Source organism: Tyto alba, unplaced genomic scaffold (genome assembly GCF_018691265.1).
Source record: "Tyto alba isolate M040663 unplaced genomic scaffold, T.alba_DEE_v4.0 Super-Scaffold_10, whole genome shotgun sequence".
NCBI lineage: Eukaryota > Metazoa > Chordata > Aves > Strigiformes > Tytonidae > Tyto > Tyto alba.
The window spans coordinates 6,165,719-6,183,795 of record NW_024881262.1 but is presented as its reverse complement, the minus strand read 5'-3'; the positions used below and the strand labels follow the sequence as shown (position 1 = coordinate 6,183,795).

The 18,077-nt window shown below is 49.4% G+C and overlaps 1 protein-coding gene across 2 annotated transcripts in view; it reads left to right on the top strand.

The window, feature by feature from the left end:
• SLC7A14 (solute carrier family 7 member 14) overlaps positions 1 to 16,547 on the top strand; it is a 33,813-nt gene extending 17,266 nt beyond the window's left edge. For both annotated transcript variants that reach the window (XM_032986523.2, XM_042799316.1), the window contains exons 3-8: positions 4,114 to 4,350; positions 5,044 to 5,261; positions 7,189 to 7,335; positions 8,391 to 8,599; positions 9,143 to 10,020; positions 12,496 to 16,547. In XM_032986523.2, the coding sequence (XP_032842414.1) occupies positions 4,114 to 4,350; positions 5,044 to 5,261; positions 7,189 to 7,335; positions 8,391 to 8,599; positions 9,143 to 10,020; positions 12,496 to 12,818 (2,012 nt within the window). In that variant the 3' untranslated portion in view covers positions 12,819 to 16,547. The remainder of the gene's footprint in view (positions 1 to 4,113; positions 4,351 to 5,043; positions 5,262 to 7,188; positions 7,336 to 8,390; positions 8,600 to 9,142; positions 10,021 to 12,495) is intronic.
• The last annotated feature ends 1,530 nt before the right edge of the window (positions 16,548 to 18,077 follow it).

Below are 18,077 nucleotides of genomic sequence, written 5' to 3'. Positions count from 1 at the left end.
AAAGTAATATGACCTTGTTGTTCACATTATGCAAACCCCTTAACTGTGAGCTCAGACCAGGGTCAGGTCCTTCCTCGTGATAGTTACCAGTGTGGGATAATTTTCTCTGCCACACAATCCCACAAGCTTTGTTGTCAGACTGTGGAAAGAAAGAAGAGACTCTCTCTAGTACAGGTATTGCTCTGCAACCCCAGCAATCCTTGATGGGGATCTCAAGCACCAAGACATGCAGTTTTGGAGCACATTGCCATCCTCTTACCCGGTACCCGTGTGGGAACAGGCTCAGCAACATCCAGAATGCACAAAGGAGCTGGGGAGAACTGAGCACGTGTCTCAGGTGCTGCCTGGCTGCAGGACAAGGGCCAGGATGAGGGGCACCAGCTGCAGCTGATCATGAGCTGATAGGGTGGTGCTGGGGAGATAAGAGTCCTTTTTCTAAGGAAGCTTTCTTTATGGAGCTGCCTTTTATGTATCTGCACACAGTGATCATGAAACACAATGAAGAGGCTCAGTGGCTTGCTGAAAATAGGATTTTACTGTACCTCTGCCTCGATAAATTAGGTGCTCTTGGTTAATGAAAGATGGTCCCTCTGGATTTCTTGTGTGGTAGCATGAATTAATTGGTGTTTCCTTCAGCGCTGCTGAAAGGCCCCTTTCTGAAGTCTTATTTCACCTGAAGCATCACTGCCGTCATGCCAGTGCCCTGGGGGATGTCTCCTGGTCCCTCGTGCCAGGCGGCAGCGGGTGGGTCAGCATCCGCACCGTGGCACCACCGCCCCGGCACACCGAGAGCAAGGCAGAAGCCAGGAGGGTGCACTGAGCTGCGGTGCTCACACCAGTTCCTCGTGCCACCGATCGTGCAGCCCTGCGGCTGTTGCAGCCCTGGGGTTTGGGGTTTGAAGCCAGCGAGGACTCCATAGTCCCTCCTCCCGCCCCACCAAGGCACTGCTCACCAGCAAGAGTCCCCACTGGGCAGGTCAGGATGCCCAATGTGACCCCAAGACACCACTAACACAGAAACATCTAACTAGTGTACTGGCACTGTATGCAAAGGTGCTGGCTGCCTCACCTCCTACCCTCAAACAAGATAAACCAGAGAATGGAGAGATCAATTAAATCTGAAAAATGGGATCTTGTAGACAGGATCTTGGAAGGGACAATGTCACAGACCAGACCACTCAGCTGTGTTTATGTCCCTCTGAATAATGTCAATAACTGTATAATTACACCAGCATAATGACTGTCACCCCAATTACACAGTGTAGCTGATATTCAAGGAAAAGAAATGGTCTTCCGTAAAAAGATTGCTCTTCCAACCAACCATTGTGTTGGTTTGTTTTCTGCAAAAACTTACAAACGCTCTTGGTTGGGGGGGTGGAAGAATAAATCTGTCTCCAAATTCAAAGAGTCATGGAGGGGAGGATGTGCTCAGCCTCCCCTGCAGCCCCAGCACCGGACTGGCTGCACGGGGGGCACCAGCGGAGCTGCATCTCTCTGGGTACCAGGGAATGAGGTGCTGAATATCCAGGGCTGCTGAGGAGTAACTGAGTAACACGGCTTCATTGTGCAGGTGCATTAAAATAATAACAATAACAACAATAACAACAACAACAACAACAATGATGATGATAATGTTGGTGGTGATGATGATGATAATAATAACAATAATAAAATAATAATAAAATAATAAAATAAATAATAATAATAATAATAATAATAATGATAATAATAAAATACACTACTGATGCAGCAGAGATTAGTGAGATTAAATCTGCACCCTAATAAACTATGATATTATCTGCACCCAGACAAAATATGCACCCAAGTAAATTATGATATTATCTTCCTTTTTAAGTAGAGAGGAAAGTGCTGTGAACCCTGTTTCTGTAGCACCGCAAGGCAAAGTGATAGGATTAATGCCACCCCATACAGCCACTGGCAGTCAGGGGTGGACGGCAGATCTTGCATCATGTGTTCCCCAGACCAGATGCTGCCCACTATGATAAAAGTAGTTTATTTTCTCAATGTATGCTGAAAGCTAATGCAGATATCCACAACGTGTTGCTGTACCCAATGTATAGTGAAAGATTAATCTGCTGGTTTGGGATAGTAGAGTAATTGAAAACTCAAATATTTTATACATATTAATGTCTTTGCTTTGCCATTATCATTCTGTATCAACAATCCTCTTTAATCCTTATCTTGTCATTGGCTAAAAGTAGAGCTGCCTCCAAGAAAGATTATATGATTTTTAAGGCCATCAAAGAGAGAAACTAGATACTTGTCCCCATCAGAGCATCTGTTTCATAAATCATTCAGGCCTCTAGTTATCTGTGAATGTCTTACCTTTGCCTAGCACATGTATTTTTCATCAGCTTTGAATAATGGCTGTCTGTAGGACTGGATGATGGGGATGTCTTCCTGCTCCTGCAGCTGGGCCTGCTTTACAGAAATCAAGTTCCAAAGAGTCCCATTGCAAAGCACTGCCAGCATCGTGCCTGCAAGTTAAACAGTGAATGGAATCCAAAAGTCCTCCAATACCAAGAAAAGAAGCACCACCAAATTCAGCTTAACGATTCAATAATTCTATGTTTGTGCTGTGTAAAAACTGCACTTACAGTAAGAGCAGCGACCTCATAACGTTTTTATAAATTATTAATTCCTCTCTATACTGAACTGATTGCAAATTTGAATCAATTATTATCTTCTAAATACAGAATAGTAGTTGATAACTAAATAATTACTACCTGTTTGCACAATGATAATAACGGCCCTAACTCATTAAACCTTACAAGCTGAACTGGGGTCTTTGGGGCAGGGGCTTAATCAGTGTTAAACATGCAGGGGCAGTGCATCCTTCCAGCAGGAACAGCCAGAACAGGCTAATATTTGGAGAATTTATGACTAAGTCCATCTATTCCTTTTAAATAAAAGCTAATGGTTGTTTTAAGACAACAATGTGTCAGGGTCAGGTTTTTATTGAAAAGTATCCTGACATAGTAAGTACACAAGAGGTTTGGAAAGTATTAAAGTCCACTGAAATCTCCTCCCAAATAGTTACAGTTAAATACTTCTCTTTGCTTTTATTTTCTTCTCCTACAAAGTCAGATTTGCAACTGTTCTTCAGAATGAGACTTACATGTAACATTTTAAAGTGTTAAAATATTTTAAGTTGTCTATATAAGATGGCTCCAAACTCCTCTTGCATGGGTATGAATGAAAGCAGGGATGATCAGCACCATGCTTGTGCCTGGATGTGCATGGCAATAACCCAGGATAGGTGTTTGGAGATTGCACAGTCGGAGCAGGGAGAGGTGTAGCCTTGTGTGAGCTCTCCTGTGGCATCTTGCTCTATGATGAGGCTGAGCAACGCTGCTCCAGGATCCCACGCAACAGCTATAACCATCCCTGACCTCCTTGTGCCCCACCATGCTTAGGAGAAACCCAAACACCGTCCTCTGGCAGGTCTCACTGTAACCACCTTTCCCTGGCAAACCCCAGGGCTACGATGGTTTCTGCAGCCAAAAGCACTGGGAGCTTGTCAGAATATTGATACCACAAATAAAACATCTGATAAAAATCCCAGGAAAAATGTCAAAAATCATATTATGGTGTTGGATGGGGAAGAAGAAGTATCTACCAACATCAAAGCTACTGTAGGGAAACAGGGCTCCAAGGACCACACCGCCAGTTGTTGCCCAGTTCTGCTCCCTGTGCATGAATTCCCCCCCGAGTTTGATTTTGTGTGTTGCAGGGCTGCAGCTGGCCATGCCAGAGGGTCCCACATCAGAGGCACACACCTGTGAGAATACTTTTTTACAACAGCATTAAGCGTCTGGATAGCTTGAACTGTGTGGGTTTCTGTTTTGTTTTGTTTTGTTTTGCTTTGTTTTTAATAAATCCATCACAGCTTAATTTTAATGGGAAAATGGGCTGCCAAACGACTGGGGAGGGAGGGTCACCATGAACCCCCCATGTGGTCTCTAGGCTCCTGATGCTGGCTACAGCCCTGGGAACCTCCTGGCACCTCCAGACAGGTGGGACCAAGGCAGTCTGACTTTTTACCCTTTCCAAGCGCATTTTCCTTATGTTGTGTCACGTCTTTCTAAACAGGCGTTTGCTACGCTGAGTTTGGTGTGCGGGTCCCCAAGACCACGGGCTCCGCCTACACCTACAGCTACGTGACGGTGGGGGAGTTCGTGGCGTTTTTCATCGGCTGGAACCTCATCCTGGAGTACCTGATCGGCACGGCCGCGGGCGCCAGCGCCCTCAGCAGCATGTTCGACTCGTTGGCCAACCACACCATCAGCCGTTGGATGATCAACACTGTCGGGACGTTGAACGGACTGGGTGCGTCATGCCGTCCATAGCTACCTGCATTAATTAGGGCCTGAAAAGTAATTGGAAGCTCGTCAAAAAGTCAGACATGGATATTAGGCTTCATTCATTATTCACCATCTGTCTGCCTCTGGTACTTTGCCCTTGCAGTCTGGTTCACAGGCGGGATTCGGGGGGATGGGATACATGATATTTTGAGGCCCTTTGGGATGAGCTGGCATTTAGCAGAACAAGCACGGTCCTGTTAAGGCCCACACAGAGCCCTGTTAGAGAGCACAAGCTGGTGTCTGCAGTGCTGCCATGTAGAAACTCAGGGCTATGATGGTCCTGTATGACCAGCAGTTCCAGGGTCCTACCAGTAAGTAAAACAGCTAGCTGTCCTGTACCTGTGTCATGAAAACTTGATGTTTGATTGATTCTTAATTAGTATTTGGCAGCCACGTTATGCAAACTGGGACCTGATCATCCGTTTGCTGACCTCACAAAACTCCTAACAGTGACTTGAGGCATTGAGATTTATCATCTTAATAAAACAACTTTAGCTAGCAGAGGCAGGGGCATCTGGAGACCACCTTTGCAACGAGACCAAGGAGTTCTGCAAAGCCTCAGGGTCTGAAAAATGTTTTAAAAAGCCCCCACAGAGTTTCTGGAGATGCTGTTCACAGCTATGGATGGGGAGTTACACACCTCTTTTCTCTCACCCAGGGAAAGGAGAAGAGTCGTACCCTGACCTTCTTGCTCTGGTCATTGCTGTCATTGTCACCATCATCGTGGCCATGGGGGTGAAGAACTCAGTGGGGCTGAACAACGTGCTCAACGTCATTAACCTGGCAGTCTGGATCTTCATCATGATTGCTGGTCTCTTCTACATCAAAGGTGACAACTGGTCTGAAGGGAAATTCCTGCCATTTGGATGGCCGGGGGTAAGTCCTGGGTGCATGGAGGGATGCACAACACCTAAGCAGTGCCACTTACCTGCCACACACTCAGCTTTGCTCATGGCATGCGTACCCTACTTCCCTTGCACTCTCCAAATCTCAATCCTGCCAAACCCACCTGCGCTTTGGCCGAGGACCTCCAAATTCCACCACTGCAGGCTTTCACCCAGACGTCCTCGCTCCACCAAACCCAAAGGGTACGGGCAATGCTTGGCCCATATCTCCTGCCACCTCTTAGAATAAATGCAGAACTTTTCCAAAATGTCCTCCTGGAGAGCCAAACTCCATGTGGTAATATACATCAGGAAACACTGCTAATTGCCAGGTGGTGGAGCAAATAGCAGTGGCTGTCCGAGACAGGGCGCTCAGGAGGAGCTGGCTCAGCCTCTGTAGAGGGGGAGATACTTGTGCTGGCTGGTTTTCAACAACAATGTTCTCAAGCATTTGTTTTGAGCACTTCATAATGCCACCTGCTAGTACTTATTTTATGGATGTTCCCTCAAAGCTTACTGAGAATTTGGACATATTTGGCTTTTTTAGCTTGCTTGCACTGGTTTTTATCCAAGGATGAACAGAGACTGAAAATATCTCAGCTGGCCTAAACCCAATAAAATTTCTTAGATTTACACTGCTTGAGTCCATCGGGGTTTTGTGCAGAAAAATAAGCAAAAAAGTAAAGTAAACCAAGGATCTTGATTATTGAAAGAGTCCCAAGCTGCCATACAGTCCCTGCACCTCCCTTCAGTAAATCAATACCTCTCTGCCAGAGAACAACAGTGAGGAGAAGAGCACTGAGGCCCATCTGAGAGCAGAGGTCATATTTACCTTTGGCGTTTTATGCCATACAAGAGGAATGAAAAAGAGAAAATAGAAAATAGCTGTTTTGCTCCAATTCAATGCATCAAATGTCTCCTGACAAAACCCCATTATTTTAAAATATCCGAAACACATCAAAATCAATAGGGTCTTCCCATAATTTTCGGCTTGTTGGTTGTCTCCCAAATTGTTTTTCAAAGTAAATCCACCATGGCACAAGCATGAGATCCCCAGGAGGACAGAGGATACTTTAAAAATGTACTTACAGGTTGTCCCCTGAAAGAAGTGAGTTTTACTGTGTGCTCTATCACTAGACAGCTGAGATGACAGCGATGTGATGGATATGTGGTACCCAGCTAGCTGGCTAGATGTATACGAGAGTTTTACAACTGCAAATTAGCTCGCTTGCAGCCACACAGTTTTTAGCCTGCTTTAGCATTTCTTCCCTATAAGTGTCCTTGCTAATATTGTATATTTTAAAAAATCACATTAAAAAAATAACTAAACAGTACAAATAATCCCTAATCCAAGTGCTCCAACATGTGCTCCTAACCTGTCTGCAGCTTCCAAGCAAAACAGAGGTTGTTTGGAAAGCGGCGCACATCTGACTGTTGCTGCTCTCTTCTGTGTCCTCTGCTAGCAGATTTTGCTGCCACATGAGACATCTTGCTAAGATGGAACGTGTAAACATGCTCCAGATCCCTACTAATATAAATGGATTTGGGGTGGAGGATTGTGAAAGCAAACCTGAATTCGGTTAATTGTCTCCTCTGTCGCTGCCAGGATCTCCCACAAGATTCGGGCACTGCATGGGCACAGGCTTGTGGTGCACCATGAGTGAGCTGCAGATGCCTCCTGTGACTCGAGCAGCATATTAAAATATTTTCCCTAGACCAGATCACTGGGTTATGTGTGCTCCCAGGGCCAGTCCTCATACGGGAATGCCCAGCTCTGTGTGTGCACCCCCTGACCTGTCCCCACTCACCCTTTAGCTCAGACAAGGCAGAATTGGGTTCCTTCATTTTTGCTCAGTTCCCTGTCCCTGGGTGGATGCCAGCCTCCCTCCTGGCACTCAGATGCTCGATCCTCCCTGCAGGTGCTCAAAGGGGCTGCGACGTGTTTCTATGCCTTCATCGGCTTCGACATCATTGCTACCACGGGAGAAGAGGCGAAGAGTCCCAACACCTCCATCCCCTACGCCATCACGGCCTCGCTCGTCACGTGTTTGACAGCATATGTGTCTGTAAGTACTAAGTATACATACATGAATGTACATAATTATATACATATGCATATATATATATATACACACACACACACACACAAAATATATACATATATATATATATAGCATGTCCCTTCTGGGCATCTGCACAGCTCCCCTCCCCGTGAGCTGGGGTGTCAGACAAGGGCCCTTTCTTCCCTTTCTTTGGTGGGGACAGAGACATCAGCTGTGTTTCCGTGTGACTGCAGTGCCCTGCCGAGGCTCCCCTCGGCCTCAGCCCGGTTTGTCCCCAGGCTCCTGCCACCCTGCTGAGATCCCTCTGCCAGCCGCAGGGAGATGGTGGCAGCCGTTTTATTTTTTCCCCTCGTGCTTCATCCCCACCCGCAGCTATTTTTGCATCCAGAAGTGCAGCAAAGCAGAAGAAGCAGCAGCAGCATTGCAGCAATCTTTCTCCGTGCTTTTGGGAAAAGCAGCACTGCCTCTGCTGGAGATATGGGAGAGGGTCCAAGTCAGGGTGAGGATGGGCAGGGATGGCCATGTGAGAGATAGCCAGCTGCTCTGCACCCCAATAAATGCATGTTTGTACTCAGGGATTTTCCCTGTAAAAGAGTAAAATTGAGTCACAAAGGAGAAAACATATTGTTCTGATCGTTTCAGAGACTCACCCACCGCCTCTCCTGCAGCATGGTGGGCTTCCTTCAAAACCAATTTCTCTTTGGCTCAAATAGAAGCAGAGCGTTGTCCCAAACAATGCCACCTTGGGTTTTGGGTCTGCCTCATGGGGAGTGCATGACCCAGGCAGTGCTGTCCCCACACAAGAATGTGGCCAATGTGAGTGTTACTAACCCCACTGAGTGCCACCAGCCTTGTGCACCATCACTACAGCAAGGTTCAAGGTGTCACCTTGTTGTCATCGGAGGCCTTACCTCTAGCGTTTTACAACCTCTCCACAGGGGATATAGGGATATAATCCCAGACTTGAAATTTTTTGGCTTTCCACCCTTGAGAAGCAGTCGCTGTGCCCTGCAAGTCCCCAGCTGACACCTGTGTCCTGTTCTTCTCGTCTTCCCCAGGTGAGCATCATCCTCACGCTAATGATGCCCTACGACGCCATCGACACCGAGTCCCCGCTGATGGAGATGTTTGTGGCCCATGGCTTCTATGCAGCCAAGTTCATCGTGGCCATTGGGTCTGTGGCTGGCCTGACCGTCAGCTTGCTGGGCTCCCTCTTCCCAATGCCAAGGGTCATTTACGCCATGGCTGGAGATGGGCTGCTCTTCAGGTCAGTCATGTCCATGCTGATATTTGCTTTTTTCCCCCTTGGGACCCAGAAGGGAAGTGTTCTGGGAGGGATGGGGACTGTCCTGCACCCTGGCAGCCCGGTGCCATCACTACAGGGAGCACTGAGCATGCACTGACTCGGTGCTTGCACACACCAAAGCAAAGTCCCAGGGAAAATAAATAAGGAGAGATCTACGCAAAAGTTTCTCATTTGATGGTGGTACCTAGAGATTCAGCTTATGGGAGGATGAGCATTTAATTCAAGAGTTACTTGCAAAGGAGAGCAGCTTATATGCATAAAATCTTGGCACTTATTTGCACGTGTCCAAGCGCCCATTTCAGAACTGGTTAGACTTAGATTTAACTCCAGATCCAGTCTCAGCAGTATTTCCAGTCCCCAGCTATCTGGAGTCTAAGGACCAAAAAACAAGAACTGAAGGGATCACAGCTCTGAGCCTGGCCCCTCCAGCTGAGTAAGAGTTATTGCAACAGGGAACCACTGCCATGTGCAATTTTAACCCTCTGCAACTCCTTTGCACACCAGATTTTTGTCCCACGTCAGTTCTTACACGGAAACTCCCGTAGTGGCTTGTATCGTCTCTGGATTCCTCGCAGCACTGCTCTCCTTGCTGGTCAGCTTGAGGGACCTGATAGAAATGATGTCCATCGGCACGCTGCTCGCCTACACTCTGGTCTCTGTCTGTGTCCTGCTCCTCCGATACCAGCCTGAGAGTGACATTGATGGTTTCGTCAAATTCCTCTCTGAAGAACACACCAAGAAGAAGGAGGGCATCCTGGCTGATTGCGAGAAGGAAGCTTGCTCCCCAGGGAGTGAAGGAGAAGAGTTTGCTGGCCCACCGACCAACACGTGCGGGGCAAAAAATCTGCCGTCGCTGGGGGATAACGAGATGCTAATTGGGAAATCTGATAAATCCACCTACAATGTGAATCACCCCAATTACGGCACGGTTGACATGACCTCAGGGATAGAGGCAGATGAGTCAGAGAACATCTACCTCATCAAGTTGAAGAAGTTGATCGGCCCTCGCTACTACACGATGAGGATCCACCTTGGACTGCCGGGGAAAATGGACCGCCCCACGGTAGCCACCGGCCACACAGTGACCACCTGCGTGATCCTCCTCTTTGTCCTGATGGTCATCTTCTGCTCCTTCATCATTTTTGGGTCGGACTACATCTACAAGCAGAGCTGGTGGGCCGTCCTCCTTGTCGTGCTGATGATCCTGCTCATCGTCGTGCTGGTGTTTGTGATCTTGCAACAGCCAGAAAACCCCAAGAAACTGCCCTACATGGCACCTTGTCTCCCCTTCGTCCCTGCCTTTGCTATGCTGGTGAATATCTATCTCATGCTGAAGCTCTCCACAGTCACGTGGATCCGATTTGCCGTCTGGTGTTTTGTGGGTGAGTCCCAGGTTCATTTATTTTAATTTTTTAACTGGCAGTCTTTTGAAAAGATGTTAATAATAACTTTCCTCATTAGAGTGCTTAGACTGATGCTTCTTCAGCTGGGACATACCCAGTCATTTGCATTTGCCCCTTGTCATCCTGAAGTTCTTAGAAACCTCAGTTAATCAAGCTCCCGAACCACAGCTAAATGGAAAATTACACCTCCAGAAAATGTCAGTTTGATGGAAGTAAACTGCTCCATGCAAAGGTGACTGTTTTGATGAGTCCTTTGATGCAAAGTAGGTGGGTTCTGGAAATTGCCTTGCAGGCAGGTTTCCTACAGAAATCTGCCTGCTTTCTTTCTATTTCACCCACGTGAGCTCTTCAGCAGCCCACACCAAAATTTCAGCACTGCATTTCCAAAGCCCGGAGCCACCTGACCCCAACAGCCCTGGGAGAGACAGAGCCAAGATACCTGTGGAAATGCATCTCCTTTTCTTGCTCTAAGTCCTTAATTTTGTGGCAGGGGGATCTCAGGACTCACAGGCTCTGTTGTGGACCTTTTTTTGCCAAATTTAGGCCTCCCAGCACATAGCTGGGAGCCTAACATGTCCATAGTTTCTCTTACTTCACATTGCAACCCACTTACTCCACTAACCAAAGACAAAAAGAGCACCTCTCATAGATCCTCCTAAAGGCTCCAGATTCTGGACTATAGTGAACAGAACAAGACAATATCAAAGCCAAGGACTCTTTACAGAGGAATAATAACCCTATGGGTAAGCGTATATATCGCAGCAGCTCACAGGAGCCCCGGATAAGAGACCCTGAGCACGATGCCAGCACCGAAAAGGACCATCCCTGGCCAAGTATCCAACCACCAGCCCTCCCCTTTTGGAGGAGAGTTCAGGGTCTTGGGTTGAGAGAGAGAAAGTGGCGGGGAAAGAGAATGAGGATTGATGCAAAGGTCATGGGTCAGCTGCCACCTCCTGTAAAGGCAGAATCACTTCTCCTGGAGAAGGTGGGGGGCAGGCACTGGCCACCTCACCAGGCTCACCAGCCTTTGTGCTTCTCTCAGCTGCCTCCTGACATCTGTAGACATTTGAGCTCAGTTGGCAGAGCCAGGAGATGACATGTACAGACCCTGGATCTCCCTTGGGTGTCTCAGAGTTTAGGGTAGCCTCGGGGCTTACACCCTTTTAAGGGAGACTGCTACCACATTTTTGCTCCATTTTGCCATTCCCTCTTTTGCTTTAGGGTGAGGACTGCAGTTATCCTGAGTCAGTCCTGCATGACTGAGGTGCCATAGCAAAGCTCCATCTCTGAGACTCCGCTTACCCCAAGCCAAGCTGGTGGGCAGTAGCTGCCACGTGCACTCTTTGGGCTGGAGAAGAAGTGCTCGGTGCTTTTTTGGCCCTCAAAAGCAATAGGTGAAGCTGCAAATCCAGGGCAAACCCTTCTACCTAGAAGCAAAGATGACTCCAAAGCATCAATTTAATCTGCTGTGATTAAATACTTTCCCCTGTGAGTTCATCTAATATCTCTTCAGCTGTCGGCAATGGCAACAAGTCAATTAAGCCATAATTAAGGTGTGATGGATTCCACCAGCCTTATCCATGGCTGCTTGCCTGTTGGGGGAGACACATCCCATTTGTTTTTCTAGTAGAGATGTGTGGTCCTGCCACACAGGCTCTGGATTTAAGCACACAAGCAGTCCTCTGTGGCCAGTCCACAGCATGTGGAGAAGACTGGCTTTCTCTACACATACATCTGGGGTAGGTTAATCCCAGAATCTACTGGAAATTAGATCTCCAGGTACATTTGCTTCTGGGGCAAGCATTGGTGCAGGAAGGTGAGATCAGGTAGATCTGGATGGAGGAGATGAAATGAAGCTCCTGAGGGGAGGAAGACAGGATTTCCGAGCTGTTTTAATACTGAATACACTCATCCTGACAACCCTGGAGCACACGTGGCTGTGAGCACCAGCAGGAGAGACCGGGAGCATGAGAAAACTCCAGAGAGAAGAGGGTAGCTGGAAGGGTAACAGGGTGGAGATGCGGGTTATTGGCACTTGGGAGCCTCCACATGTCTGCTGGGAGCTGCTATCCCACCGAAGCTGCAGATGGCACAAACACGTGGCCAGCAGCCATCCCAGCTGATGTTTAAAACATACAGCCCTCAGGTCACATCTGGCAGCCCGAAAACACAAACTCAACAGCTTCAAAGAGCAGACATCAACTACAACATACACTAGCTCAAAAAATACAGGCATATTTACTTACATTTAACTCCCATCAGCTGGAGCCAGCCCGGCGCTGGGTGGGAGGAGAGTGGCGTGAGCTGGGCTGGATCCCCAACTCACCCCTGATGTGGGTTTTGGGGGGCAGGTGCCATTTGGGGGCATGCCATGTTTATAGTGATGTTTTCTCTGGGAGTATGGGGCCAGTGCGGGTGGCTGGGGTCCAACCCTCTCCCTCTCCCCCGCCACAGGTATGCTCATCTACTTTGGCTACGGGATGTGGAACAGCACACTGGAGATCAGCGCCCGGGAGGAGGCCCTCCACCAGAGCACCTACCAGAGCTACGACGTGGACGTCGACCCCTTCTCCGTGGACGACAGCTTCTCCTACGCCACTGAGGGTGAGGACTACCCGGGCTGGGGTCCCTCCGAGGACAAGGGCTTCTCGTACCAGCAAATGGCAGAAGAAAAGGAAAGCCATCGGACGAGTAGCAGGTCGAAAAGCAAAGGCAGGCACAAACCGCCGTCGGAGGCTCTCATCGCCAACGACGAGTTGGACTACTCACCCGAGTAGCGGGGCGGGCAGCGGGGCACCGCACCACGCAGCCGATGAGGAAGGGTCCCCACGGCTCCCCCGTCCTGCCCCATCCTCCCCGGGTCCTCCACCACCACCCCGCTCACCTCCGGTCCTCGGGACACGCTCTGCGATTGCCGTTGACCCCGAACCAAACACCCTCGTGGCCCGTCCCGGCTCCACCAGTCGGGTCTCGCTCTGGTGAATGCTGGCTGATCCCCCGGCACCAGTTGATCTCCTGACACCAGCCGCACCGGTGGAGGCGGTGGAGTGGGAGATGTGCCAAACTGGGAGGGCGTTGAGAGGTGGAAGGAGCTGCATGAGGGGACGAGTGGAGCTGTCCCTGGGGAATGTCCACCCAACGGCCACAGCAGTGGGATGCCACTCTTACATTTTTGGCACTTTCTTAGAACGTGTGGTTTGTTTTTTTTTTTTTTTCTTTGAACCACCTAGAAGTAAAAGCTGAGCCAGAGGGACAGACGGGTAGGTAGGTACGAAATGGAGATGGACAAACCCCTTTCAAGGCAGTAGCTCAGACGTGGATCCAGGGATGTTGGTCCCATCACACAACATTTCCATGGCCTGTCCTCACACAGAGGCATTCGGTACACCCAGCAGCGCTACCCCTGTGGCCATCCCCACACCCTAATCCAAGCGTCCCAAATACTGTGATTTAAAATTAGTCCATGTCTCAATCAAACCTTCAAGTCCCAGCACGGCCAAACATCCCAAATCTGCGATTGGGAGCCCGGTCCCATTTCTGGTCACAGCGAGGCCTGTGATCCGCTCTTGGCTCAACCCGCCCTGTGCGAATGGTCAACGAGGACCACACGCCTTTTCTCTGAGCATCACTGGTCTGAAGCTGGGCGCTGTTTCCACCATGTTGTGTCTTTTACAAAAATGACTGCGCCGTAATTCCCTCACTGCGGCGGGCACATTTCAGCACTCGCTCTGGCCTCGGTGCTTCAGGGACGCGTCCGTGCCCCTGCAAAATAGCAAAGTCCGTGGGTCAGGCAGGGCTGGGCCATGCACAGCAAGCGGAGAGGACTTGGCTGCTGAAACCTCCCCGCTGCCACCTCCACCTTGTACCATTTTATCTGTTTCTGACCCTGGCTTGGTGGATGCTGTATGGAAAAACACTGAAACGCTGCTTGTTTTGTAGGTGTCCGTATTTCAGTTTGAAACCAAACGGAGCTGGTGGCTCGCAGGGCAGAGGTGGTCAGCAGGGGGGTGTTTCTCATAGTTAAACTCTCCGATACAGCCCGAGCAAGGCCATGACCCCCAGCAGTGCCATCAGGCATCCCCGCAGCACCGTCGGCGGTGATGGGGTTTGGTGGCAGCCACCATCTCCCCCAGCACAGACAGCAGCTGCGCTGCTGAGTCAGCAATTAGCACCAGGTCCAGTTCTGGAGCCCGTCACCGACGTGCTCAGTTTAAAACACTGCAACAGAGGAACATCTTTTTGAATAAATGATAACCAAGGAAGCACTCCAGCAGACAGACACCCATCCTCCTCCCAGCTGCTGAAGGCTGCGGCTGGATCCATCCCTGGGGCTCCCCTGGAGCAACCCAGACCAACCCCCAGCACCAGAGGCTGCTGCTGGCATCCCACGGGATAAAGTAACATCAACAGGGGCACAAGGCAGGATTTCCAACATGTGATGCTGAGAACCATTAACAGTTTGGTTTACTGCATGAGGCTCGGCCCCCCCAAAACCCAGCACGGAGCCTGCCTGGCACCCTTTGCAGGCAAGTGGGCTGATGGGTGCAGAGGGTGCCTGGACCCGCACCCATCCCCATCACTGCCAGAGCTCAGTGAAAAAGCTCTGCCCATGGCTGCAAAAATTTCCTTGTAGCTCCTGTCCCAAACAAACTATAGTATTTTCCTCAGTGGAGAAGAGCATCCGATTCCGCAGATCTTAACCCAGAGTGCCCAGGGCAAGCCACGAGAAGTTTGGCCTCTGCAAGTGCTCCAGGATGGGAGCAAGGATTTGGCAAAAGGACCTGTAAGCTTTGCTCTGGCAACACCTCCAGCTGCCCACCTCTACCAAGCTTCTACAAGCAGAAAACCCAAGCGTGTCCCACAGAAAAGCTGTTTGCAACGTGCGCGCCCCTCACGGGCCGGCTCGGGAAACCTTCCAGGCAGTGCCGAGCGCGTCTTGCAAAGTTCACCTCTCACTCGCTCTTGGCTGCTCTCATCCTCAATGCCTTAGAAGTTACCCGAGAGAGATGGCACCTCGCAGGTCTGGCTTTATATTTTCAGGGAGAAAGATTGATGCTATTTTCCAACCAGCTCTTGTACTGTACCATACCCAAGGCAGTCGTCCTCATCCTGCTTCCACACGGTATTTAGGCATCTGCTGAACTGCAAACTCACGCCCAAGTACCCTGTCGAATCGAAGCCTGTTATTCCTTTTGCAGCCTTAATCTCTTGCTACAGAGCAGTTACCAGTACCAGTATCTGTTGTCACGTCTGCTCTAATTATGCCGTATAATTTGACGAGGGCTTGATCTTTTGACCTTGGGTGTCTGTAGGAACCTCTCCGTTGGATCCATGCTTTGAATGGAAGCCCTTCAGCTGCTCTTGGTCGCGTTCACCCATCCTCCTCCCCCTTCCCGGGGAAGTGCGGGGCCGGATGGTCACTCCGTGTCCCCGGGACTGTCAGGAAACAGCATCCGATGCCACGGCACCGTGTGATGCGGATGGGCTGCCGTCAGCCCTTGCCGTGTCGGGAGGTGGGAGCTGTACCCCCCCCCGAGCCCACCTCATCCCACCTAACGGGGGTGCGTAAGGAGAAGGCGGCTGAGCCCCGGGTTGGGTCTTGCCTGGGTTTGCCGGCGGCCAAGCAGCCGATGCCCAGGGAGGCTGGTTTGCAGGGGGGTTCCCCCACCCTGCTTTGGGTGGCAGAGCCTAGGGGACACGCGGGTCCTGCCCCCGTTTGGGAGCTCATGTGCTTTCCGTTGTAGCAGGCACCGGGGGCGCAAGCAAAAGCTGCAAAGGCCAAACCATTCCAGAGTATCCATCGCCTCTGGACACCGCTGGCCCCCGGGGGTGGTTTCAGATGCTGGGAGGAGGTTCAAGTGCTTGTTTGGCGGTAACCCCAAACCCCAGCCTTTCCCCCTGGGTGCCCTCAGGGAGGCTCTCACAGCCTTGACCCATCGGGAGGGCACAGGCAGAGCGGTACCACCCCACTCCCACCGCCACCCTCCACGGGGCACGCACCCCGGGGGGCCCCACGCATGATGCAGACGGAGCATAAATACCTCAAATCTTCCAGACCAACTCTGCAAGATTTCAGTCACTCCACAAATTCACTCGGGCACAGTCACGACCACTCGGTTACAAGGCCCAGCACGCCGGCATCCTCCACGCGGCAGAGAAATCACGCCCCGAAAGACAAGGGATATTGTAAATCCAGCTTGTAAATGATCTTCACTTTGTTTTGTTCAGTCTTTCAGATGTATATCTTGCTTTTTTTGCAGATGGTACTTTCTGGTGTAACAATTCTCTGCAGTTCTGGTATGAAATTGATGTATTTGTTAAAAAAAGTTTGTTCTATTAATTTTTTTTTTTTTTTTTTGTGGTTTCCAAAAAGCCCGTTGGTGCATTGTACAATGGGATCTTGTAGTGTGTCATGAGAAAGAAAAAAATATGCAGATATGTTATGGAGTGATTTTTATTTTCAAATGATTGTGTTGTTGACAACTATACATATAATATATATATTATCAAGATACTAAGGAAAAAAAAAATCTAAATTTACCAAAATCTGTATATTTTAATAAATGCATAAAGCTTTATTGTGTGCCTTTATGTTTAAAGATCAAACAGGAGCTAGGGGATTTTTAAAGAAAGCCAGAGACAAATGTGTCTTAGTATGTAAATCTTTTAAATGAAAGACTAAACAAAAAACCAACCAACCAAACAAACAAAATTCCCATATAAATTTTAAGCCAATCAGTACCTGAAGGTCTGATACTTTTTCAATGTTAAATTGAAGCTAGAGATGAACAAATCTTGCCTTAAGTACTTCAAAATTTCCTTTGTAGAAGATCCGTTTCAGTGGGCTGACTGGTATTTTACTTGCACTGTTGTGAAAAAAAAAAATGGTTATCAGTTTACAAAATAAAATAAAATAAAATAAAATTAAAAAAAAAAAGAAAAAACCTAGAGCCAATGGCCGCAGGTTGACTATTGCAGTGTGAAGCCCCGGGGAGCACCAACGTCTTCTCGTCTGCTCATGGTGCTGCCAGCACCCACCTTTCCCCAGGGTCACTGGGGTGTCACAGCACCGTCACCCCTCCCTGCCCAGGCACCAACAGGGCCACTGCTGCCTCCCCCCCTTCGGGGTGCTCGGGGACACCAGTGTCCCCCCATGGGGTCCCTCCTGTTCTTCGGGGAATGGGGAGGCTGCCGGGCGCCCGTGCCGGGGAGCTGTAGCTGGTCCTGGGGAGGGCTCGGCTGGAGCAGCGGGGACTATCACCTCCACGCCGGGGTCACCACCAGAGCTCACACCCACCACTCCGCAGCTGATATTAGGCAATGGCGTGGAGCAGTTTTTCCATTCAGGAAAATGATATTTGACTCCATCTCGAGGCTTCGGGTTAGCAAACGAGCACCAGAAGCCTTCAAGAGCCAACAGCGCTGCGGCCAACACGGCCGAGGAGAACACCACGGGGGAGCAGGGCATTTTGGGAGAGTGCAAAGCAGGTATTTCAGCTTTGATCCTTTAAAAACTTGCAGACTTTCACGTCCTTTGTGCTTCCTCCAAACACGTCCCCTCTGTGGTGCCAGCACTAATATCCTGTCCCATTCTTGGCCCCATCTCCTCGCACCCCACAGCTGCAGATGTCTGTTTCTCCGTGGCTCCTCTAGGGTTGTTTTTCTTTGTTTTTTTCTTCTTTTCCCCAAAATCAAGCTTCTTCAGGGTTGTTTAGCTTTGTTTTTTTTTCTTCTTTTCCCCAAAATAAACCTGCTTCAGGGTTGTTTAGCTTTGTTTTTTTTTCTTCTTTTCCCCAAAATAAACCTGCTTCAGGGTTGTTTAGCTTTGTTTTTTTTTCTTCTTTTCCCCAAAATAAACCTGCTTCAGGGTTGTTTAGCTTTGTTTTTTTTTCTTCTTTTCCCCAAAATAAAGCTTCTTCTTTCCTCTGAGCAGCTTGCCCAGTGCCTTTTAAGGGTTGGGTTTGGGCAGAGCAAGCAGAGCCCCAGCACCAGCCCCTGCCAAGGGTCTCCAGCCCCCCGTGCCTGAGGATGCCAAG